We start from the raw sequence: 26,884 nt of genomic DNA on the forward strand, positions 1-26,884 counted from the left end.
ATGACAGACTTTTCCAAAAAATAAATAAATAAATAAAATAAAATGAGATAAAGTCTCATAAAATTGTATCTGAGTATTTTGCGAAAATTTCAGTTTGCATAAATTTCGATAGAGTTGTTTATTCCAGATTTTTCATTTTATATTTGTTACAAAATAAAATCATGTATGTATTATATTTATTTAATTGAAAGAAAAAACAGCAGCCAAAAATTTTGTTAAAATATTAATAGCAGACTTAATGCACTTGTTTATAAAATTTCAAATAAACAATTTCAAAAAGGAAAATAATATGATTCAACAACCATATTAACCGAGTTTTTTGGTTATTCGAGTTTTTGGTTATCAATTATTTTTTTTCGAGTTTCGATTGTTATTAAATCATTGGATGGGTTAAGACATCGTTATGTAACAAAGAAATTAGCGATATCTATTTTTAAAGGAATGTTGAAGAAGAAATGTGGAAAAAGGATTATGTCAGATAGCACTTTCATTTCTAGATAATATGATAACATTAAAATAGCATTCAACGCCGTCTGATGGCACAGCAGTCGAAATGCGTCCTACTTACATCATCAGCCAAAGATAACATTAATATTCCGTTGACCTCTACGAGGTCGTTACCAAGCCTGAGGCTCAAAGAAGCATTCAATCAACAAAATATTTCCTAGATTTATTTATTTTTATTTTTTATTTATTTATTTATTTATTTATTTATTTATTTTTTCTTATTGTTCATATAAACTTTAAAATCGCTTCGTTTCACTTTAAGCATTAACGCCATGCATCAGTATCAGAGTTATTAAACAAAAGAAAGCGTATTCAGCATATCCTCACGGAATCTTGAGTATCTTTCTTTCTTTTCAGTTCAAAGAACTTGAATGATTCGAACTTCGCTACGCGTTGCCAGTTTGACCGAAAAAAACTTGCCCGCATGTTCCGTTACTTTAGTTCAGTCGGTCGAAGATATCGAATATGAGCAGGTGTTCTGCATAAGGTTACCGGGTTTAGCCGGGTAATGAAATCTAGAAAGAATTCCGAATATAGCTTTTCGGCTACGGCTCTTTTTTGGTGTACGGTTTCGTTTTGCGTGTGTGTTGTTACGGGTAATTCCGTGAGGTTAGCATATTCCGAAGAGCCAAGGCCGATATTATTCTCAGATGGAAAAACTTTGGCGGAAGTAATTTTTAATGACGGTGGTGAAATGACCCATTGTCGTCTGCATGAATTAGAGTAAGTATTTTGTTTTCATATCAATAAGACAGTATTTTCGAAAGCGAATATGATGCTCATAAAATAATATATAGAATTCCAGAAATGATTATCCTTTTTCATTGCATATTAATTTGTTATTTAATTATTTGCATTCTTTTGTTTTATATTTAATAATTATTCCTGAAAATTATGTTATTACCCAAAGGGGCAATTTGCCCAGAAGGGCTATTAATTTCGTTTTGGCATTTTGCGTCGATTTACTATAAACAGCGAATTACTTTTTATATTGTTGCCACCCAATATTAAAGCCTTGTATTGTATTATAAGAAATTAAATAATGAAAAATCTGCATAAATGTATGTACGCATGTTTCTCACATTGTGATAAAACAACGGTACCTACAGCCATCAAATTTTGAATAACGTACGTCTCCACACGAATATGGGCATTTGGAAATACAAATTTGGAATTTGTTTTATTATCTATTTCTAATTTTGTAAAGCATTTATGAGTTTTTGTTTAAGAAACACAACGATTTCAAAGCGAGCAATGGCAAACTCATTTTTATCTCCAGCTCGCAAGACTGTATCGGAAATTCTAAAGATATGCTCATTTTAAAATTATTTTGCGATATTGCTGTTGAAATGAATTTTATGGTTTAAGTTCGAAGAATAAAATAAAGGTAACACATAAAACATTAAAAAAAAAAAAAACGACTTTTGGGCGTAATTTAATTTTTTTTTTAATTATTAATAATGCAGAGCTGTCAGCCTCCAAGTTTTAATTCACCTGAATTAATATAATCTCTTTTGATAGTCCTACTAAGATTTCTAAATTTTCTCTTAAAAGTAAAGTAGAAGTGCATTTTATTGTTTTATTAATAACGGTACATTTTAATAAAACTATAAATTAATCACAAAAGTATAGCAAACAAAAAATTTTTGAATATAATGTATTTTTATTTAATTTTCTCGAACGCTTAAGTGAACAGTATTTTTAAGTACAGAAAATAAATCTTATGTATAGGAGTATGAAAATCATACATTATAAATTTTAGTGATGTCAAAACACTTATTATTCATACAATGAAATTTGCTCTGTTGATTTTTTCTTTTGGTAGATAATTTTTTTTAAGAAACAGTTTGAACTTCATAAGCGTATCAAATATATATATATATATATATATATATATATATATATTAATTACGATCAAATTGTTTTAACTTATTTTACAGAAGTTAGAGCTTATAAAATATTACTCTCATCTACCAGATTTTCGATTTCCATACCATTCTTTTTTCTGTTTTACACATATACTGATATTCATTAAGTATCTCGGTCATAATAAATTGTTTAATATGAAGAGAGTGCCTTCATGCCCAAAAGGTCTATTAGTCTCGAAACACGATTTTGCGTTGTTTCGCTTTAATGCTTTGTTTTCCTTTCTATTCGAGTCTGTTGCCATTCGGGGAAATATAAGATATTATTCTTTGACATCTAATCTATTTGTTATTAATTGACAAACTAAACTATTTAAAAGCAATAGATGCAGTTCTTAAAAATATTATTTTTTTCACTTTTAAATCTGATAGATTTGTATAAAAATGCATTTAATTCATGATGTACCTAATGAAAAAAAATTAATATTTTGACAGAATTACATGATATTCTTTTTCATTTTTAAATACACAGAAGATATATAACGTTAAGATCATTAAATTCTTCAGTTGTCATTTCACTCATCGTATTTGTTGACTAATTCTTTGATTGCTCCTTCTTCCCTGTCTGAAAATCCTTCGCCGGCTGTTGCTTTTGCAATTTGTATGATGTTTTTGGCTTCATTTCCAATCGATGGAAATCCTTTAAAACTGTTGACAACTTCTGTCAATGCGCTGATGCCAGCAAGCATCTGTTGTTGATGAATTCACTTGTTCCCATGCCAGTGTAATCATTTTGTTCAGTGTCTTATGTTAGATTTCTTCCAAAATGCCATTAGTGTGTAGTGTTTTCCTTTAACTAGTGTTTTATTATCAGAGATGTAAGTATGTCTGACAAAATTGGCTTTGAATATCTTTGGGATTCCTTGATCCTTTTGTTGAAATAAGGATGTGGTGTTCGGTGGAAAGAAACTGCGAGGGCTTCAGTACCGTATCCTGGAGCATTATTGGAAATATTGAGAACTTTAAAGCTCTCGTTTTTCTGTTTTAAACAACTCTTGACTTCTTTAATGAAAGAATTTTCACACCAGTCGTTTGGTGAGATTAAATGGCGACAATTAAGATAATACGTATATGCAAAATCACGTTTCTCAAGGTCTGCCATCTGCAAGAGCTTACTGTATTCCTTCAATCTGCTTCTTCAGTCAGCTGATTCGAAATGTCTCTCAGTGAATATCTGCATGTAAAACATACTTCTGGAATGACTTCTGTTTATTTGAAATTATTTTTTTGGGGGGACAAGCAATTAAATGTATCATATCTGTGATAACTGTTTCCATTCTCATATCAGTATGTTAATGAGTCATTCAAAGAACTTGATCTTCTCCAAATTACTTCAGTGTTAATAATTAGAACTTTCTGTGGATAATATCAACTGAAACGGCTCAATGCATTTCGAAGAATAAACGTGGGCTTTCTTTCCTTTAGAAGCAAATTATTCTGAGCACGCTAGTCTAATAACTTTAGATACTTCGGACAGGTAAACTTTTTGAGAAAAATAGAGAGGAAAAAAGTATGAAAGCTTTCAGATTTTATATTACACCCAAAGGGACATTTTTTTAACGTTTTGTGTGCTACCTTTATTTATTAAATATCATGTTCTTCGCTCTTAAACCATAAAATTCAATTCAACAGCAATATCGCAAAATATTTAAAAGAACATATCTTTCGAATTTTCGATGCACAGTCTCGCGAGCTGGAGATAATTTTTTTTTTTTTTTTTTTTTTTTTTTTTTTTCCGTACAGTGTTGCTATTGCTCGCTTTGAAATCGTTGAGTTTCTTAATCAAAAACTCATACATGCTTTACAAAATTAGAAATAGATAATAAAACAAATTCCAAATTTGTATTTCCAAATGCCCATATTCGGGTGGAGACCTACGTTATTCAAAATTTGATGGCTCTAGGTACCGTTGTTTTATCACAATGTGAGAAACATACGTACATACATTTACGCAGATTTTTCATTATTTAATTTCTTATAATATAATACAGGGTTTTAATATTGGGTGGCAACAATATAAAAAGTAATTCGCTGTTTATAGTAAATCGACGCAAAATGCCAAAACGAAATTAATAACCCTTCTGGCTGCTGTTTGCTGTTTCTTGCTGTTTTTAGAACAGTTCAAAAAGCAAGTACAGCAAGCCGCCGCCTAGTCAGTATAATGGTTAGGGAAACTGACTGCGATGCCGAAGGGCCTGGGTTCGAATCCCGGAGGAGGCATGGTTGTAACTGTCCGTCCATTCATAGGAAAGGCGATGGTGTCCCACATATTAGGTGCCTCCATAATAAAGAGACCACAACATCCAGCCTTGTATAGATTAATGGACTGGGTTACATTTGTAATTGTTCACAATCTGCCATTGGGAAAAAAAAGAAAAAAGTACAGCAAGCCGAAATGTTCTTTCAAGATCGCTTGACAGGATCCAAACAATACAGGAACTTATTCATTAATATTCCAGACTGTTAAATAACTATCACTAAGCACCAAATCTGGTTTGATCAGTGCTCATTAGTTGAAGTAAGTGATTTGCAAAAGTATGTCTCATTTTTGTCACATTCTTTGCCGTGCTTAAACATTTGTCAAAAATTCTTATTTTTGACAAAGTGTTATTTTGTATGCTTGTTTGCAATATTTCGAACGTTTTCATACCAGAAATTCTATCGTGAAAACAATAAAAATTCGTAGCGCAAACTCTACTGTGAAAACAATAAAAATTCGTAGCAAAAATTCTATTGTGAAAACAATATTTAAGACATGGTGTACAATTACATTTGCCATTTTGAAAAACCGAGAAAGCAAAATTTCGTTATTTATTTGAAAATGATAAAAGAAACTAAAGTAAGGATTATTGCCAGACTCGATGAAAATCCTAACATCTTCTGAAAAATCTTTGCAAGCGATGTCTACCACGTGTACATTTTAAATTAATCATCCCTGTTGTTATTTTATCGCAGTTCAAATAACTGAATTGCCTTCTTTGCTAAACTCCAAAAATGGAAAAGAAAGGCATTGTTATCTTTAAATTCAATGATCATAATTGTGCGATTACATGCCCAAGAAGAGATATAAGAGTAAATATTTAGATGTAAAGAGATGATAAATAGAGAAGACTGGTAAACGAAGAGTGATCTGTTTTTACTTATATTGATATACAATAATATATTGGAATGCGGCACTTCGTTATCTTAAAATGATGTTTCATAGTTTTTATCTGATGGTTTATATCATATACATCTGTGTGTCAGTTTATATGTAAACCATTAGAAATTTTCAAGGGTTTTATAAGAGATATATCTAAATACGTTCTATCGGAAGGAAAAAACTGGGGAAGCAATCTATTTTTTTTTTTTTTTAATTGTTGTAATTTTTTTGTTTGTCCAGATTCCAGTTTAACACATAAAGCAATTTAATAAACAGGTCTTCTATGTCGAGAATTCCTCTTCAGAAGGTAAAAATCATATATTTAAAGTAAGCCAGTCAAAATAGCACTACTAAAGGATAAGACTAAAAATTTACTATCATCATAAACTAAATTTTTATCCATCAGTTAATGTCACCGAGAAACTTTCAGCCTTATCTAATCATAACGAAGAGACTTAAGGTTATTCAAGACATAACTATGCGTTTTCATTTCGCACACCAATTTGATCTTTTGCACACGAAGTTTGCAACAAATATTTCAAACAAAGGAAGTAAAGCAAAAATTTTGCTTCAATGGAATTAATATTATCTTCTTTGAGACGTCAAAATGCTTCTCCAGTTTATGTTAAAACACTTTAAAAAGTCAGTCGCTGAACTGAACCAGTAATACACGCAGATAGATGAAACGAATATTTAAAATTTCAAGTTATACTACTGAAAATTCGAGTTGCATTGCTGAAAAAAAAAAAAAAAAAAAAAGGAGCGCTTTAAATGTAAATCAACATGAGCCGCTGCAACTTCATTAGCAGTGATAAACTCAACTTCATTTATCCAGACAATCAGACACACGAAAAACCATGGTAAGCATTTAAGATTTTTATTTATTTATTTTTTGTGGTGTCTCGGTCATTCTCACAAATAGGAAAAAGAAGCTCAGAAAAGGCAACTTCTTCGATACTTTATCAATTTGTCAATTTCAGTCACTTGTTTTGCTAAAATACTAATATTAAAACTTATAAGCAAATTTTAAAATTGAAATGACTAAATTCATTATGAATTTGGCGGTAGATTTAAAAAAAAATTAACGTTAAAGAATGTTTCCCTTTCCAAACGATTCGCGGAAACGTCGTATCACTTGCGGAAGAAACTTGCAATATTGGTATTTTGCCGTCTGAGAGCTTCAGTATACTCTGTGCAGGAGATGTTGCATTGAAATCATCTGAGCATATAGTGGTTTAATGATGTAGTGCAAATAAGCTAAATCTCTTTTCGACCTTTCTGTGGACTGGCGTTTTCAAAGGAACTTCGGTTTGGGTTGCAAAGAACATCAGAACAAATTATTTTTAAAAAAATATGTTGGTGAATTAGATTTATTAGAGACGTTTCACATTTATAAAAATTTTTCAGTTCTAGTTAAGGACTCCAATTCTAATCAGCCTTTAGCTCGAGCTTTTGAAGAAATTATTTCATAGTTGTTTTCATTTTATGGCAATAAATGGGGCCAATACCTTCCTTATTATTATCCTAATATTGCTATAGCGTGAGAACAAGCTTCTCCTTCCTCATTTTTACTCCTGCAACTGGAAAAGAAGTCTCTATTTACCCTTATTTTTTTCTTTGTCAAAACTACTCCTGCAAATTTATGCACCGTACACTGATTCTTGCTTGTTTAATATCGTTAATTTTTACTCTTTATTGTATTATTTTATTTATTGTATTGTTCCAGGTATTTTGTTACAAAAAAAGTCTTCTTCAAAATACTAAAAATTCGTAAAAGTTGGCATCCACCAGCGACTAAGCGGTGAAGTCGCTGAACACTGGTAACTCGGTCTGAGGTTCGAATCCCACGAACGGACTTAGCTGTATGGGCATTTTCGTGGTTTCCCCCATGTGTAACGTATATACGACCCAGTTTCCCTTAGAAAGTCCTCCACGAAGGCATTCTTCCCTTTAGGTAGATAGCCCTCAAGGCTTTCCCGTAATCACATAAACCATTCTGTAAAAGTTGGCACATTTATGAATATTCTTTGAAATGAGGCTAATACGTATTGGTGCTGCAGGTCTAGCAATTTTGCTTCCTTTGTAAGATACGATTTTAACTAGGTAACTAAAGTTCTTTTTTACGCTAAAGTTTACAAATAACTCATACTACTGGTTAAAAAAATAACTATATTCATAAATTTATAAACACGCATGTATAACTGATTCAAATATTGTTAACATGTGTAGTGACATCAAAGCAGAAGTCTGAAAAGTGTTCAGTTTAGCGAGAAAAAAATATTGTTCGCTATAAGTCCCTCTATTCTGCATAGAAATGTTACTAAAAATATTTTAATCGTATTTAAATTGCACTGGAAAAGCTGTCCAGATTATTGATTTTATTAAAATGAATCATTATAGTTAACAATTATTCAAAATTTTATATGAGGATATTAACTGATCTTCTCTTGGCTGTGCTCTAAGAATTCTTATGACTACCGCGTACTAAATTCCTTATTAGAATATATAAATTGTGCAAGAGTAGTTGACATGTTTGCTGATTAATGAATTATTGTTATCTGTTTGATTAGTAAGTACTTCTAGATTGCTCAAAAACAGCATAATTTGCTGACATATTCGCATAATTAAATGAAGCATGATATCATTTCAGAGGGAAAACGTAAACAATTTTAACGTAAGAGATTATGTATTCTCAGCGTCCTGCAAACTGCAGCTCTGGATTTCAGCTATGGTGCAGATTAATTTAATCTAAGAAATAATATTTAAGGACGCAATTTTCAATTTAAGGTACCTAAATACATTCGGAGCCCCTTTAAAAAAACGCAATTGATTAAAAAAATGAGTAGGCAGTCTAATTAGGCCTAGAGGAGTACACAAGTAAAATTTTGTGAAGATAGCACTTATCTTTTAATTCTGTGGGTGTGCCCAAAGTGGGCACACTGATTGAATAGAGCTTCGAAAAGAGGACTGAAACGAGCATTGTTGTCAATGAACTGACCGATGAGATGCGGAGAAGCAAAGAATACAGACTCTCCGTTCTCCTAGATTATCGGTGAGCCCGGTCTGGGCACACCTAGGGTTCGCCGTTTGATTTTAGGCAAAATTTCAAGGGAGATTATCATACAGCCAAAAAATAACATAGAAATTTCTTTTCAAACAATTCCTTTTATACCCTAAAAAAAAGTCTTGAAGATTTCTTTGAAAAAGGAAGGTTTTAAAAAACTAAACATGGCTAAAATATATGGACTGGTTTGTGTTTAGCTGCCATCTACTATAAATAAAGAAGGTTCAGAGAAACCTATAAATCCTTTGTCATTCCATTTTTCTGTGCGCACAGAAGGAAATTTTTAGGTGTGTCCAGACCGGACACACTCTGCCGCAAAGGGTTAAAATAAATCCTCCTAATTTTGCAAAAATGTCAAATACATGTAGCAAATCATAGTGGTTTCACTATTAATTAAAGGATATTTTAATAAATAAAAAGTTTAGAGGTGATCGAAAAGTAATTTATAATATTTTGGAGCAAATTCATAATGTTATAACTCGGAAAGCAGGCCATTATTTGAAAAATACCCATACAATCCAATTCCTTTTAATACATTTACTAAATAACAGGAAACATTTACTAAATAACACAAACAGGAAGCACATAAAGTTTCATAAAAATGAGATAATAAGATTTTGAGCTATCATTTTTGTTGAAGTGACCAAATTATGCATTAAAAATAAATTTTGAGAAAGATTACAATTATTGTCTTTTCACGGAAAAAAAAAAAAAAAGCTTACTTGTATACCTAATACTTTCCACATATGAAGATTGCGAATTTCTCTTGCTCACATTTATATGTTTTCCTTTTTTAGCAAATCTATTTTTCGTTCCAGGCAATTTTTGTCTCAGATAATAAGTGTGGTCTGAATTTCTAATTCGCTTTTTATCCAGTAAAAGAAACTTTCAATGTATTATTGCTAGGATAAATGCCAGCAGTTTCAAAAATTATTAGTAATCTTTTGAGACCTCTGCTATATGACAGCTACATATGTTCCTATTTTTAGTATTTGCTATTAAAAAAGTTTTTTAGGGTGAATTTTCATGGATTAGAGTTGAAGCTCTCGTTTACATTCTGTGTTTTCCCATGTAAGCACATCTCTAATAAATTTTGGTATCAGAATTCCTTGTAAATAAGTTTAATTGTGTTCATTATATTCTTCTGGGTTTTTGTCTCAGTTGTAGCAGCTTGCTAAAATTTCTATCAGCTATCGGATATGACAAGGGACTGTCTTTGCATCTCCCACTCTACATTTCAATATGTTTTACATTTGAAAATGTAATTGTTGCATTTTTGAAATTATTGAAATTATTGTGAATAGAAATTTTATAATCTGGCAAGCTGTCACAAAAGAAATTAATTAATTTTGATGACCTCCAAGACTTTATTGTTCACTTTCCAGTCTTCGAAGGCTGGACTGGACGTTTTTCTGGAATAATCTCAACATATTCATATTTATTTGCATACAGTTTCTAAAGTATTATTACTATCTGTCTTTTGTCTTGTATATAGTATTTCCTAAAGTATTATTATTGTGTTTATTATCTCAAAAGTTTTTTGAAACTGTATTCTGAAAAGAAATGCTATTTCAATTAGTTTGTGGCAGGCCACTTTGTAACTTTAATGCCCATTTTCTTTTCTACCATCTTCCTGAAACCTTCAGTAACTTTTCTTCTAATTAAGTAGAGATGAAAACTAACTTGTTTTGTAAAGCTTAAAGTAATGAAACTGACTAGAAGGGGTTCCGCTTAAACGAACACATTTTTAAAATCACTTTTAAGCAGAAATCAGTGGAAAGAGAGGCGGAGGAAAAATGTATTGCACTTCACTCATCAAAATATATTTTTATGTTTTTTTGGTAGTAATAACTATAAATAAGGAATTTGATAAAAAATTTATCATTGCATTAGGAATAAACCCATGTCGTGTTTTCTGTAACAAACAAAAATACATATAGCTTTACCTCAGTGTCCGCAAATTTAGTACTCGCAGTTCAAAATGGCAGAGAGGGGGGGGGGGAATTGTATATTTCGTAAGTTGAGCAAGTTGATAGCAATCCGATCGTTTGGGGCCGATATAATGGAAATGCGATGTAACCGATATTTTCGTGGCTTGCCCCATGCGTAACGTGGATCCGATCGTTTGCGAACGACGTAACGGAAATGCGATGTAACGGGCATTTTCGTTTTTTCCCATGCGTAACGTGGATCCAGTTTTCCTTACAAACTCCTTCGCAGAAGCGTTCCTCTCCTTGGGCAGATAATTCTCGAGCCATAATCAAACCAACTAACCCCCAAATGATGGTTATAAAATGGTGGGTAATCTGACTATCAATCGTCAGAGTGTATTTAACTGTAAGCCTAAAACGTTCTTGCTCTTTTTCTTTTATTGTAATAAGAGGCTTAAAATGAGTGTAGCTATTACTACTTAGAAACTCTGTATGTGCTACTAAAATACGTAAATTCTTCATTCTTAATTCTATAAACCTTATAAATAGTTTATTATGCTTTGCAGTGTAAGAGCTTCATTCCTTTACTTCTCGCTCATCTTTTGCGGATTAAGTTTAAAGTCGGAATTTCTGAGTTCCTTACTTTTGCAGGCCCGAGAAAGTGTGTATGGGGCTGTGGGCTATATTTTACACTTCTTTATTTAGTAGTACAGTACATAATGTATTGTTTTGTACCAAGTATTTTTTATTATATTACTTAATGTTCGTAATATTTTATTTTCATAATTTATTAATTAAAATTAACTATACATGTGTTACGAGAGCATTCTATAGCGTTCATTGTTATCTGCTGTTGCAGCTGTTCACGGTAATTCTTTGTAATATAATCTTGAACTTGGATAAGGAGGTACTATAGTACATAAGCTGATTCATTTAGTTATACGACATAAAAAAAGGCCAAATTGTGTAATTGTCTTCCCTCCTGTTCATGCTGAGAAATATAAATTCTAATTTAAAAGTATTTAATCCTAAAGTAAATAAATTTTCGTCTGCGGCTCATTCTTTTTTCCAGCTTTCTTTATTTTATCATTTTCTTTTTTTTTTTTTTTTTTTTCTTTTTTTTTTTTTTTTTAATATACCGTACAATAATTATTAAGAGGTTACGATACATTGCACAAAATGTAAAAGAGCTCCGCAAATAAATGTAATTAGGGAACACTTTTAGATTCTTAAGTCTATCTCTCAGTGTTTCCTAAATGTTTTTCTTTCACTTCCAAAAGGCATTACAGTAATACTTTAGGTAAAAGTTTGAAGCTTTGCAGTTTTTTTATATTCTATCATCCACATACTGAAAACCTCTTACTTAAATTTCATATATCTTTTTTTACAGAGAAGTTTCAGATGCAGACGTTATAATTCGAAACAGTGGATTAGCAGTCAAGTACCCAAATTTCCACAACATGCTTCAACTTATAAATAACTGCACTAAGATAGAAATGCCTTTAGCTAATAATACAGAAGCATCACCCACCGATATACCAGACCTCGGATCAAATTTCTGGTCCCCATGGGCTATATGGAATGGAATAGTTCCTGGTAGGTAAGACAGACTACGTTTGTCGCATTTGGTATGAAATATTTTTTTTGATTCATCAAATAGTATGATGGAGTATTTTGTGTAATCCTTTTGAAAAGGTAGCATACTAAAAATCAATTGTATCATTGTGCAAAATATATAGGATTAGACTGTTCGTTGATCGGTACAGGAAAAGGACGCGAAAGACTGAGGAAACTTATCTTTGTGATAGAATTTCTGTTAATAACTTCCGTTATGTAACATATACAGAAAAATAATGAAAAAGTGGTGAATTAAATTTATTAAATTGGTCAATCGCCTGATTCGCTTGAGATTTAATAAATATTGAATTCGTATATTAAAAGGTAAACTGAAAGATATAGCATGTATTTTATTCTAAAATATAAATGATATAAAATATAGGATTCTTTGGCTTTCAGAATTACTGCAGAATTAAATCCCATTTTAGAAAATATTTTCAAATAAACAATATACAGTATTACATGGCATGCTTTTTGTAAGTTTAAATGATATTTTCTGAATCAACACGATCTTTCTTTTGCTTTTCATAGAACTTTTGGTCTAATGCTGAAAATACGTTCATTATTATGATGCTTAGATAAACCAGGTATATTCCAGATCTTTTTTATGATATATACTAAAACTGCTTTTCAGCAGAAAGCATGACAATATGATAATTAGCAAAGAGTTAAAATGATTCAGAAAGCATAGCCCGTCTGTGATTAAATTAATGTTCTTCCAAGTGTAAGACTAAGTCAACTTGTTTTTAATAGCCTTTTTTGATTTCATATCGTAAGTTTTTGGTTTATTGGAAACTTCTGTGACTTCATTTTTTTGTATGGATAAACAAATTTTACATAACATTTTGAACTTATTTTAAGTTCATCTTAAGAAAAACCGCTAGACTTGTCAGGACTTCTGTTTCTTCTCACAGCCTTTGGAAACATCACTAGAGTCCTGAGTAGGAACACCTAGTAAATTTAAATTTGTAAAATTAGTTTACTTAAAACTATGTTCGTGTGAGTGGTAGAAGATACAACAAAAATGGGAAGGGTTATATTACCCTTTATTTCTCACAGCGTACAGCCGATCCCGTACTTCGGGATACTTATGGTCTGAAACTTAAATAACACACTTATGGTCCCAGCACTTATGGTCTGAAACTTAAAAAATAAGAAGAAACTAAATTAAATAAGAACTATACTCAGCTACTTTACTAAGACTAGTAACGCGACGATTGGCTTTTTAAACTCTTCATATGTAGTGAGCAAAATGCGGGAAACTATAATACGTCTTTAAGTATCAAAAAGAACTAAGTTCTGGCTTTAAAGGCAGACAGGAACTGACTGAAAAGCGCGCGCGTGGTAAGGCAGCGAGAAGTCTCTTTCTAACTCTCTTTTGGCTAAAAGCCATGTCTTAAATACTTAACAGTTTGCTAGCTCAATTTGCATAACCAAATCTGTTCGCGTTTATTCTGGACGGAAATGGAAAATAAGAGAGGATAGCAAAGTTTTAAAATAAAATAAACGTTAGTAAAATTTAAAATCTTTACAGACTTTGTCACTATTTAGCTGGGTTGAATTTATAGGTTATTTTGATAATAAATTAGATTGCGGAGTCATTTACAGATTTTAGGTATGGAACAGAATATCTCCGAGTACTTAGCAGAATTAAAAAAAAAAAAAATACAGGACTAAATTAATCAAGTTTTTAGGCATTTATAAATTCTTCATTGACGGGAAAATAACTGAATAACATTCTATAAAATTTAAAAAATTAAATGCGAAAAGTCTAAAAAGGAAGAGATAAGGAGTTAAATACCTAAATTTTGAATGACTCTAGCATTCTTAGACTTCTCTATTTTCGTTAGTGCATACCTTTTACACGAAATCTAAAGATCAATAATGTCGGCAAGAGATTCAGTATGCCTTTAGAAAGGTTCTAAGATAAGAGAGAGCCACCGTAAAAACATTTTTTAATTTGATCTTCGTGAATCTGTTTGGAAAGAATTCAGCAGTAAAACTATATAGGGAAACCCTGCTCTAGAATTTTAATAAAGATCTAGGGTCAGCTGGCAAAGTGAGTGCTTAATTATGACATATTATTAATATCTTTACTTCCAAGAAAATTTTTTAGAAAACATATCTGTTATAGGAAGAAGCCCTACTAACTAAAACCACATATCAAGTAAAATATTCTTCCTCTTCTTTTAAACTATATAAATAAAGAATTTAACTGATATCTCTTGCTATTTAATACCTGACTAAAAAACAGGAAATCCCACAGTTCCTATCAATTATATAGTTATGTTGATGCTTCTTCTTATTTGACATCCAACGCGAAACACAAGGGCTGAATAGGATTCATGCTTGGCAAAGTTTAGGTCATAGCAATAGAGTGAAGTTTGCATCATAATCTGGTATTATTATTATTTAATCTTCTTCGAAGTATGGAACAGATTTCATGAAAGACGCTATATCTTCTTTGGGAATGCGATCGCTGAAAAGGTTGTACCTGATCATTTGCTGTCAAGAATAAAAAGGCTGTATAGGAATGACAGGCAAGAGCATTCGCCACCCCATCATACATCCTGCATTCACAAAACATTGCATAAAAACTTACCTGCCCCCAGTGCTGTAACAAAATGTTTTTGACAATGCAACCTTCTGTGATGGTTCAACGACGATTAATATGTGCTCACTGCAAAAGTGGCATATGCCTGTGAAGGATTAACTCTTCAGACATTCATATTCAAACAGTATATATGAAATTCGTTTTCAAAGACATTTGATCCATCATAACACTATAAATGGCTGGGGATGATAGGCATAATAATGCTTTGGACATTGTGGACAAATGAAATAAATTTACACCGTCTTTTGAATAAACCAGATGTGACAGGCAACGCTTATCGACGGCTCGAAGTTGTATTTGTGGTAAAATTATCTTTGATGGAATTTATTATCACCATCAAGAACAATGATATATAATCATCGCATTACTACATAGCGTGAACAGTTTAGTAAGACATCTTTTCAAAGTGATGTTAGGTTCTTTGATGAAGAAAGACGGAATTTTTACTTTTCCTGTGTTTCCTGTGTGAAATGCAATAGTGAGTAAAATGGTTTCAATTAATGCATTATACTATACTCGTTATTCAAAAATAAGCAACAAATAAAAAAATCGTGGTGTGAAATTACTGTTTGGTATTAACCATCTGAGTGACCCTGCTTTTTGGATTTGCTCATAAAGACCTGCATTTAAACTGAATTTATTAGCTAAATCTGCCTCATTTCTTATTTTAACTTCTGCTGTCATAAACTTTCATTCAGTAAGATAATATTTATATCATTAAGGAATGTACGGAAGCAAAATATTTTAATTATAAGCTAATATATACCAACTACAAAAAAATTTCATGACCGAATAAGGCAGGAACATAACATTCATGAGGGCATTATAAATGTGCATTAATTTCAAATGTGCATCAGAAATTTAAGAATATAATAGAGCTGTTGTCGAAATGAGACACTTTTAAGTAGCATATCCTAATTCGAGCTTAAAATCGTAAAGTTTGAGCAAAGCCGCGACAAAGACGAGACAAGTGAGGCACTTGCCTCAGGTGAACAATTAAGAAGGTCACCAAACTAGCTACGGGAGTTAAAAAAAACTCGTTTAAAAATGAAATTATGAATGCTAACTTTCAACTTTGGAACACATCAAGAAGTGTCAAAGGAATTCTATGTTAAATTGCCAGGGAAAACTAAGAGAATAATTAATATTATCAGTTTATTTAGTAAAAAAGTGCTGAGGCTTCCCAGTAATATGTATACTATTTTCTAACATTAAAATTTATTTTTGAAAAGAATTTAATTTACCTTAGATTACAGTAACTTATTGAGCTTCATAGACTAAACTTGTTTAGAAAACACCAGCCTGCCGACATAAGTAATCCTTTGCAATCTCCCTTACGTATAACTGTCACTCTTCTCACTTCGCGATAATAAGCTTTCTAATGTCTACTAACTGAAAATGGACGGTGTTATAAGGTATTTCTCCCTCCTCTCTCCTTCGTGATGTAATCGGAAGCGTACTCGAGAGGTCCAGAGTTCGAGTCCCGGCAAGGCCACTGTAAATTTTCCACGTCTCCTGCTTTAAAAAAAAAAAAAAAAAAAAAAAAAAAAAAGAAAGAAAGAAAGAAAGAAAGAAAGAAAGAAAAGGGAAAAAAAACCGAATGACTCTACAGTATTACTATTTAGAGTTTCTTACAAGAGGTTCAAAGCATAAAGGCCCATAGAAATGGCATCGGAAGTCCGGGTGTCCGGCCCTGCTGTCACCTGTCACCTGTTATTATCAATGTTTAGAGTCATTTCTTGTGTAAAATGTGCTGTTGAATGAAATGCATGGGTTGAGGTTTTATTTTTTGCATCCATACTTCTGCGTTGGAACAGTACTTGTCATTATTTCTGAAGCAACTGCAGCTAATTGGCATATTAGTCTATCTTATTTGCAGGGGCGTAGCTAGAGGGGGGCAAGGGGGCATCTGTCCCCGGGCGCAGAATCCAAGGGGCGCCAAACTGAAGTTACGACATTTTAGAATTAAATGTTTTCCATCCTTGGCAAGCAGTAGGGGGCGCGAAATCTTCAGTTGTCCCTGGGCGCTGAAAACCCTAGCTACGACTCTGCTTATTTGTTATAAAAGTTGGAAATAAGTACGGTAAGGCACGACTGTTGTTTCTTTAACTGTTCTACTGTTTATGAAAAAAGTAAAATGAATTATTTAAGGAAATATTAAACTTCCAAAGTTAAGGATGTTTAAAATTTTGAATTTAAGCCGAGGAGCCGTTCAGGCTAATTTTACTAGAACTGATATTGATGTAAAAGTACTTACATGTTTTACAAGGTATAATGATATTACGTTGACACTAAGATTATCAGGTTCAATGTTCCGTCTTACTTTCTTTGGGAACATGCACAGACCTGACTCGGAACAGGGAGCTTACTAAAGCTATGTTCAATACATGTGGGAAGTAGACAAGATACACAGGAAGGGTATAATCTTTCTGCCTAAAAATAATTCAGCAGGAGTTTTGCCCGTTGTATCATGTTTTGCGGTCCTAAGGGCGAAAGCAAATCATTGACATAGTTATCCCAGCTTTTATGAAAATTTTTAACATAACTACGGATAATTTTCACTATATTTCTATTGACCCGTTCCGCTATATTTGATTGCGGCCGATACGGGACCATTTTTAAATGACGTATGCCCAGTTTTTGGCACATGTCTTCAAATACATTACTTACAAATTGAGGACCATTATCCGATATAACTTTTAGGGACGCCCCGTATTTTAAAATATATTTATTTAAAATAGAATCAGTAACTACTTTCTCGGAGGCTCGTTTTAAGGGAACAATTTCGGTCCACTTACTAAAATGATCAACCATAACAAGGAGATGGCGACTTTTATTTAACTGACTTTTTTGGGAAAGGGCCCAATAAATCGATGCCAATTATTTCATTTGGAAATTCGGATTTAATACTATTTAGAAACCCGGCCAGGCGGAAATTAATATAATTAACTGCTTGACATGTTGGGCAGGACTGGACATACGCCCTTGTTAACTTTTGCAGTTCAGGAAAATAGACTGCCTCGCGTACGCGTTGTATAGTTTTTCGAATACCAGCATGAAAAGCTAAAGGGCTGTCATGCAACTCCTGCAGGATATTTAATCTAAGACTATCAGGTTCAATGTTCCTTCTAACCTTCTTCGGGAACATACAAGGACCTGAGTAGGAACAGAGAGCTTACTAAAGCTATGTTCACTAATTGTAGTAAGTAGACAGGATACAGACGAAGGGTATACAAAACCCTTTATTTTTCTCTATATACAATAACTTCCGTACTTCGGAATACAATGACCCGCCACTCGGGGTCTAACGTAAAAGTATAAAAATAAAACTAAACTCTAATTTAACTTTAGAATAATACACGTGGAAGATTGGCCTTATAATAACAGGAAGCGTATGTAGCACAGAGACTGTGAACACTACTGTGTTTAATTTATCAAGAGGATTAAAACCTCTGGCCTGGAAGGCAAATAGCAACTGCGTAACTTCTAAGGTAAGCGGCCTGCTTCGAACTCACTGCTTCCTCTCTTTCTTGCTTGGCAAAGAGCCACAACTTAAGTACTTGGCGTTCGCTAGACAAACTTTGCATAAAATCCTTCACGCTTATGATTCTGGCCGGAAGTAGAAAATAAGAAGTGATAGTAAAGATTTAAAATAAAATAAACGTTAGTAAAACCTAAGATCTTTACAAGACTAGCTGGGATAACAGGTCGAAATTCGTTGTTGGAATTTGTAGTTTTTGTATAAAATAATAGACCATCTATTAGTTCGTAATGGGCCGCCCTATTTCTTATCGCCACAATATCTTGGTGGCTAAAATTTTCAGGATCCTTTAAATACTCATAAATGCTTCCAAACTCAGGATCCTTACCCAGTTCGGTTATTACAGTTTCTCGGGAATTTATTGTACATGCTGTGATCATTGCCACCTTTACAGTATTACCTTCTTCATCTATTTTGATTCTGGATAGGGCATCTGCTACGATATTTTCCTTTCCGGGGGTATGCTTGATTACCAGATTATATTCTTGTAGCTTGAGTGCCCATCTTATTAACCTTGGGGATAAGTTTTTCCCTGAGTACAATCTAGTTACCGCCGCATGATCAGAGTACACTGTTATTGGCGCCTTTCCAAAATAGACTCGGAACTTTTGCACTGCTAACAGAACTGCAAGTGCCTCTCTCTCGGTCGCGGAATAGTTTCTTTGTGTTTGATTTAAAGTTCAGCTAAAAAATGCCACGGGCTGCTGATTTTACGAAAGTACCGCTCCTACCGCATAATCTGAAGCATCCGCTGAAATTTCTAAATTCTCATCCTTTTCAGGAAATTTCAACACAGGGGCTTGCGTTAATGCTTGCTTTAATTTTTCGAACGCACTATTGGCTTCGGCCGTCCACGATAATCTTGCCTTTTTCCTTTTTAATTTTAACAATGGTTCAGCAATAGCTGCAAAATCTTTTATAAAGGACCTATAATATGAACAAAGTCGTAGAAAAGAAGAGAGCTTCTTCGCCGTGTTTGGAGACGGATACTTTTGTACAGCAATTATTTTTGATTCGTCTGTCTCGATTCCTTTCTGAGATATTTTGTAACCTAAATATTTTAATTCAGGGGCTGCAAATTTGCATTTTTCGACATTAACTTTTAGACCGGCTAAAGAAAACACCTGTCTTAAATCCTGTACATGTTGGTCGAGATTATCACTAGTAATAATGATATCGTCTAAATAGATAAATGTGGACTTTCCAAGAACAGGCCTTAACACAATGTCCATACATCGCTGAAATGTTGCCGGTGCCCCTGAAAGGCCAAACGGCATACGCAGAAATGCATAAGTGCCAGACTTGGTTTTAAAAGAAGTCTTAGGCACGTCCTCAGGCCTAACCCCTATTTGAAAATAACCAGTCGTTAAGTCTAAAGTCGTCATATATTTGGTCGATGTTATGTTCCTTAGAATTTCTTCAATAATAGGTAACGGATATACCGAATATTTAGTTATGGAGTTTAATTTACGGTAATCAATAGCGAATCGCCACCTTTTTGGATGTGTCAATGGATAGTCATTATTTTTCTTACATAAAACCACCGGGCTTGCATAACTACTTGAGATGGGCGTTATGATCTTTTTACGTAGCATATCGGTGATATGCCATTCTATAATTTTTTCCTTATTCTTATCATACCGGTATGCTTTGTGGCGAAATCGCATTGAATCTCCGGTGTCAATACTATGGTTAGTAACTTGAGTAAATCCTGGAATATCACTAAATAACGAAGCAAATTCACTTACCACTTGTCGGATTCTTCGTTGCTCTTCATTAGGCAGGTGGTCAAGGTTTAACATCAGTGGTTCAGCCTTTTCTTCTCGAACTGGTTTCATCGTCAGCTTAAGGGACGCTTCATTAAAATCCAGCGTTGCTTGTGCCTCTGAAAGAAATTTATTCCTAAGATAATATGTGCTTGCAGATTCTTTACTATAAAAAACATAACCTTTACTTGTTCGTCCTTGATACGGACATACAGCGGTAATTTACCTATACACTTACATCTTTCTCCTTGCGCAGCTAACACTGTCGTATTATCCGAATTATATGTACGATATTTACGAAAATACTTCCTAAAAAAATCTTCTGCCACACAGGAACACTGCGCGCCTGTATCCAGGAGTGCGGTGGCCGGGATATTATTCACCAACACTTCAATCTTCGGAAGAGTCAAATTTTTCACCATTACTGTATTTAACTTGAAGGAAGAGGGGTTTTCGTGGCTTTCGGATTTCCGCACCCTCCCGTCAGCAGAAATCCGTTTTAGTTTAAATCATTTTTCATTTCCATGCTTTCCTTCTTTTTCCACTGGCCTTGAGACTTTTTTCCTGGATTGCTATTGAACTGTCGACGTTCGCCGGCTGTTTTTGAATGCTCGGGTTTCCTTGCCCACTGATTCGCTTTTTCTCCGTAGCCGTGTGCTTGAGTTTGCTGTAGTCTTGGAGCACCAAATTGGTTTCGTTGTTGATATTGGCGTCTTCTTTCAATGTCCGCCGTTCTTCTACTTTCAAACTGGATTGCTAGTTCAAATAACTTCTCCAGTGTAGTCGGATTCCTTAATTCAATAAAGTCTTGCACTTGGGGAAGTAACCTCGGCAAAATCACTTGAATTATCTCAGGATCCGGACGGTTTCCATACAAGAGTTTGAAGACATGAATTTTTCTTAAAATAAAGCTTGAGAGATTTTCGATTCTTTGCTGATATATGCTGAAAAGTTCCGTTTCTAATTTCGCACGATCCCTTACGACAGGGAAGGCTTTTACTAGGGCAGTCTTGAAATTCTCGTAAGTATAGGTGGGACTTCCTGATTGACCCAAGAGACTTCTGCCTATACATTTGAACCAGTTAAGCGCTTGGCCCCTCAAAGCGCTGGTAGCTAAGGTAACGTTTTGAAACTCGTGAAGTGGTCATCCAATTTTTCCGAAAAACTGGTTACCGGTGAGTTTCCATTAAATGTTGCTTCTGGTTTCATTGAAGCGCGCATGGTCTGGACGATGTAACCAAATCCTTCCAGGGCGGCAGCTGGCATTTCTGGATTCTGAGCCGCTTCTGCAGGCAGCACAGGTTCTTCTTGAAACTCGTCCATGGTTATTCTTCTTCGTTGGGCGCCACTATCAGGTTCAATGTTCCGTCTTACTTTCTTTGGGAACATGCACAGACCTGACTCGGAACAGGGAGCTTACTAAAGCTATGTTCAATACATGTGGGAAGTAGACAAGATACACAGGAAGGGTATACGAAACCCTTTATTTTTCACTCTTTACAATAATTTCCGTACTTCGGAATACAGAGACCAACTACTTGTGGTCTGAACATAAGAATATAAAAATATTTAACTAAACTCTAACTTAAATTTGGAATGATAAACAAGGAAGATTGGCCGTGTATTAACAGGAAGCCGTATGTAGTACAGAGAACTGTTAACACTACAATACGTTTAAAATTATCACGAGGATTAAACCTCTGGCCTGGAAGGCAACCAGCAACCGAGTAAAACTTCTAAGGCAAGCGGCCTGCTTCGACTAACTCCTTCCTCTCTCTCGCTTGGCAAAAAGCCACAACTTAAGTACTTGGCTTTCGCCAGACAAATTTTGCATAAATAAGTTAACGCTTTTAATTCTATTCTGGCCGGAAGTAGAAAATAAGAAGTGATAGTAAAGATTTAAAATAAAATAAACGTTAGTAAAACTTAAGATCCTTACAAGATAACAGGTATAAAAATATAATTATAAAAGATACGATTGTTGCTCAAGTTTAAGAAATATAGTTGTGGAAAGATCGAAAGTGAAGAAAAATAAATAAATAAACGCGATAAAGCTGTAGATTGGGGGAGGGGGAAACTGATGTGTACACCACATGACTTCCTTGTATGGAATATTAAATTATACGCTCTTTTTCTTGCATTTCATGTAAACTTATTGGATTGAATTAAATCTACTTCGTCGATAGAGCATAAACCACCATAGAATAAATGCACTTTTTAAAATTCACTATATTTCTTTACCATAGCGACACTCTGGCGCTAGGTTCACTTAACAGCGTTATATTTCGTTCATATTTTAACTCAGAAAGCACAAAATTTATATCATTTGAAGAATTATCTAATCGTTGCCACATGTTATATTCAATTATTATAATAAATCTAAAACGATGTATAAAAGAAATTAAGGAAACAAAACAAAAAAGAAACAGTTTTTTACAGACTATTCATTATTTCTCATTCAATTAATTCAGTTCTCAGTTCGCGACAAGGCAAAAATAATAAAAACTCAAAATATTTATATTAAAAATTACGAAGTAAATCTTAAACACTTTTTTCCTAGAAAAAATTCCAGAAAGGATTAAGCATGATTTAATTCGCAATAATAAATGAAGGCGTTATCTTTGTTGTTACGAAGCTTAGTCTTTCTAGATTGGCAACAAATCTACTATTCTGCTGTTTCATATGTAAACAAACATATCCTCCATGTTATTTAAAAATTAGGTTTAACCGCACTTAAACAGCTTTTAAATTGTTGATAATTCTACAAATATTGCTTGCAGATTTCCTAAAGGCATAAAAATCTTAACAGAAAGATAAGAACAACATAATTCAATCAGTTTTAAAGCATAAAATGCACAATTTACAAACATATAGTAAGAGTAAAGAAATGTTACAGCAGTCCTATATACAAAATTTCAACGTTCTGAGGCTACTCGTTTTCGAGTTATGCGAGATATATACGTACGTACAGACACCACGAAAAATTCTCTTCAGAATTCATTTTAAAGCAGTTTTATAATTTTTTTGGAGGAGAAGAGTTCTTTTATTCTGTCTTTACGTACAGATATCACGCAAAAACATCGTTAAATTTCATTCGATAGCGGTCAAAATGGATATTTTCGTTGAAATATGTTGCCTGAAACTTTTCGCGCTTACAATACTTTCTTTTTACTTCGTACAAGGAAGTAAAAAAAGGAAGAAATGAAAACATCAAAAACAATCAAATCAGATATAGCAGTAGTAGTTTATTACTGCGAATAGAAATTAGTCGCAAACACGTATAATATTCACTTAACGTTTACACATTAAACCCCCTTGAACTAATTACTTGGTTGGTTTATTTGATTATGGCAAAGCCCTTGGCTACCTGCCTAAGAGGAGGGATGTCTTTGCGGAGTACTTTCTAAGGAAAACTGGCTCGTAGACAAGTGGGGAAAACCAAGAAAACACCCGTATAGCCAAACCGTTTGCGGTATTTCGAACCGCGCACCCAATTACCAGTATTTAGCGATCACTTGGTCGCTGATGGGCCTCCGAGTTAACGGATGAGGCTGAGTAAAAGTAAAGCATGATGCATCATTAAATCCTATTTTTACTTCCTTGTACGAAGTAAAGTATTGTTTTCTATTCCTCTTCCAAGTGCCGTTGGTATGCCACGAATATCATACTATTTGTATGAAGTGCTCCGGCTCTTTGAAATATTTGCCCTTTGGGGCGTCTGACAATGTTGTATTTAGGTAATTTAAAAGTAGCAGCATAAAACTTAGAACTTAAATATTCGAATGCTATAAATGCTGTAGAAATTAAAATTAAAAATTTCTGGTTTTAAAAAACATGCTATTTGCAATAATTCCGTGTACTAAAGCCTATACAAGCTTACATCCTTTAAAAGTAATTCATGAGTATGATTTAGTTCAATCGCATTCGAATTTCGAAGCAATCTTAAAAAAGTGTTTAACGTTGCCAGTTACTGTCGCTATAGCGAAAGGAACTTCAGCAAATTGAATTAATAAAACATTTTATGAGATCTTAGTCAAGAAAATCATTCAGATATGGCATTTTCAACAGAACAGGAATTCAGTGATAAAGTAGTTTTTGAGGAAAAAACACATTCATATTGCCCCACTCAAACTGTCAGATACATTATATTTTATGGCTTAATGCCGACTGAGCGCAAAACAACCTTAATAGTTTTGTTCTCCTTTGAGCCTTAGAGAGGAGGATTCAGTAGTTTTATTCACAATTCAGCCCGATCGGGAAATATCTGCCCCCTCATTTCCTTTGTAATATAATCTGTTTTTTCACGCACCTTTCTATAAATAAGAGAATATAAAGTCAGTGCTTTCAATGGCATAATTTTTTTATCGAGACTTATTTCTGTGGAATACGATTATATACAAAAACAATATTGCTTAATTATTTTGGTTTTAGTTTTATTTTGTATTGTCTTAGTGGAAGATTTTAATCTCATTTTGCACATTTCTTTGTTATACCACAAGGCAACTTGCTATAGTGTCTGAAAACTCTCAGCCATAATAATATTTTGTATTCATTTTGAAGCTATAACATAAATAACTTTGCTTACTGTCCTCTTTTTCAAAATTAAAATGCCGATTTTCGAGAATATGAGAGCATTTCCATGTGAAAAGTCCATATCAAATTCGCTGTAAATGTCCACTTAACCACAAAAGGTACATTTCCCAATGTACATTACATTGAAAAAAAATCTAACTACTACGCACTAACTGCAAAAATGGAAAATTTTCAATTGAAATATAAATCGGTCTGGGAACAATAAATACATGATTTAGTTTAGTTGATTTGGTATAGTGAAAGAATGGTGAATAATCATAAATTCTTCCTTCTTTTTCTCTGATACGAAAGTGGGGAAAACAAAGGCTAATATGGGAAAGACGATACTTCCGTTTCGAGCTGATTCGGGAATAAAATCGTCAAGGCTTTTTTTGGAAAAGCCCCATTTGGGACATCACCGCAATTTGAGGAGCGCACTTTAACGCCTTGCTTCAGGTGAAAAAATATCTCTTGAGTATTGCATAAAGTGTGACATGCCATATTGTAAAATATGAAGAAAAGAATATATCTGGGTGATGAAAGGATTCAGAATGCTGTAGCATCATGCGCAGACTTTGGAATTCAAGAATTGTATTTGGTATGTATAGGATTCCCTTTATCAGTTTTCTGGTGTATTTTGCTCATCCCAAGAATGTACATTCAGAACTTAGTATATCAATATCTTTTTTTTTTAATATTAAATAAAGTATCGCAATAATAATAGAATTTTCTCTTTATATTGCGATTAAATTATATACCAAAGTACCGAAAATCTTCTAATTTGAGGCTTGGGTGAACTCCACCTGGAATTATGATTTCACTTATGCCGGAGCTCTGCATGAATTTATGCTCTGGTGCTTCGAATATTTCAGCACTTGGAATCACTAAAACATCAGAAAAAGGATATCTGATTTCATAAATTTACATTTGTCTTTACATTGGTCAAGATTATTGTATAGCATGTTACTTTTTACAAAATTGTTTAAAGTTAAAATGGAAAAATTTAGAAAGCAATTCAATCCTTCACATAAATCTAAATATTAAAATCCACACATTTTTTTAATAATAAACGCTGTTAACACATTGAAGAGGCTAATAGCTTTCACTGTTAAGTTGATAACTGCATTTATTACAAATTATGACCAAAGAAAATAGTTTTAAACTTTATAAATTAAACTGAACTGAAAAAATTGACTACACATGTATATTTCTAAAAGCGAATTTAATTTCTATTGCAATATTTCAAAAAGTCGCTTTTTAATTAAAAAATATTTTAAGGAATTCTAAAGCAAGAAACGATTAAAGTGTAAGAAATTAAATAATATTGGCTTCTATTTTAATCTTTCTATGGTCATTCTTTGGAAATAAGTGATAATATACCTAGCTGATGTACACTTTTCCATAAATTTAAATTTCTGATAATTAATTTTTTAATTGCATTTGTTCTTAAAGGTCATTTATTCAATATAACCAGCTAAATTTCCTATTTTTCGCTCAGGCACAAAATGGTGTGGCGTTGGTGATATTGCTGAATCCTTTGAAGAACTAGGTAGTCAGGCAGAAGTGGATGCTTGTTGCAGAGCTCATGATCACTGCCCAGTTAAACTTAAAGCTTTCAGAGCCGGATATGGCTTGATCAATTTGTCCTTGTACACTAAGTAAGTATCTTAATTTCATGTTATTCTTTTATTATTCAAGAAACAATAGTAAGGAGTTTAAATACAAGATGAAGTTTGTGAATGAAGTGAAAACAAAAAATATGGCAATAATGAAATTTGACAAAACGACTAAGATTGTTTTTAGATAGTCACAAACATTTTAGAGTACTAAAGGTCTGGTTTATACTTTTGAATCGTAAGGAACTCTGGAACCTTGTAAAAATAAATTTAAGCTATAGTATGAGTGTCAGGTTCATGTAGTAGGATACTAGTTCATGTAGTAGGCCCTGGAACAGTAAAGAAAATTAAGCGTGGAGCTGAAAATGTTCTTAATACCCGTGTAAAAATGCAAAAAAATCTCTTGGAACTCAGTCCTCTTAAATTATTAAATTTCAGTCCTCTTCTTATTAAATTCAAATATATTTTTTAATTTGAGATTCTATTTGCATGACTGTGGGGAAAAACTGCAACAAAGTCGCAAATACATTTTCAGTTAAAATACGTTTTATATTTTTGGACTGTACTTACATAAGTGTGATGAACAAAA

The 26,884-nt window shown here is 33.1% G+C and overlaps 1 protein-coding gene across 2 annotated transcripts in view; it reads left to right on the forward strand.

Annotated features, from left to right (window-relative positions):
* The first annotated feature begins 831 nt into the window (after nucleotides 1-831).
* Nucleotides 832-26,884, forward strand: part of LOC118198704 (uncharacterized) — a 45,817-nt gene continuing 19,764 nt past the window's right edge. Inside the window, exons 1-3 of one of the 2 annotated variants that reach the window (XM_085812986.1) lie at nucleotides 832-1,230; nucleotides 11,960-12,165; nucleotides 26,178-26,337. In XM_085812986.1, coding sequence (XP_085669112.1) covers nucleotides 1,016-1,230; nucleotides 11,960-12,165; nucleotides 26,178-26,337 — 581 coding nt within the window. In that variant the 5' untranslated portion in view covers nucleotides 832-1,015. The remainder of the gene's footprint in view (nucleotides 1,231-11,959; nucleotides 12,166-26,177; nucleotides 26,338-26,884) is intronic. The other variant, XM_085812987.1, reaches the window with a different exon arrangement.

The sequence above is a fragment of the Stegodyphus dumicola genome, chromosome 3, assembly GCF_044657685.1.
Source record: "Stegodyphus dumicola isolate Sdum_Otavi_A_Nest chromosome 3, ASM4465768v1".
Classification (NCBI taxonomy): Eukaryota; Metazoa; Arthropoda; class Arachnida; order Araneae; family Eresidae; genus Stegodyphus; species Stegodyphus dumicola.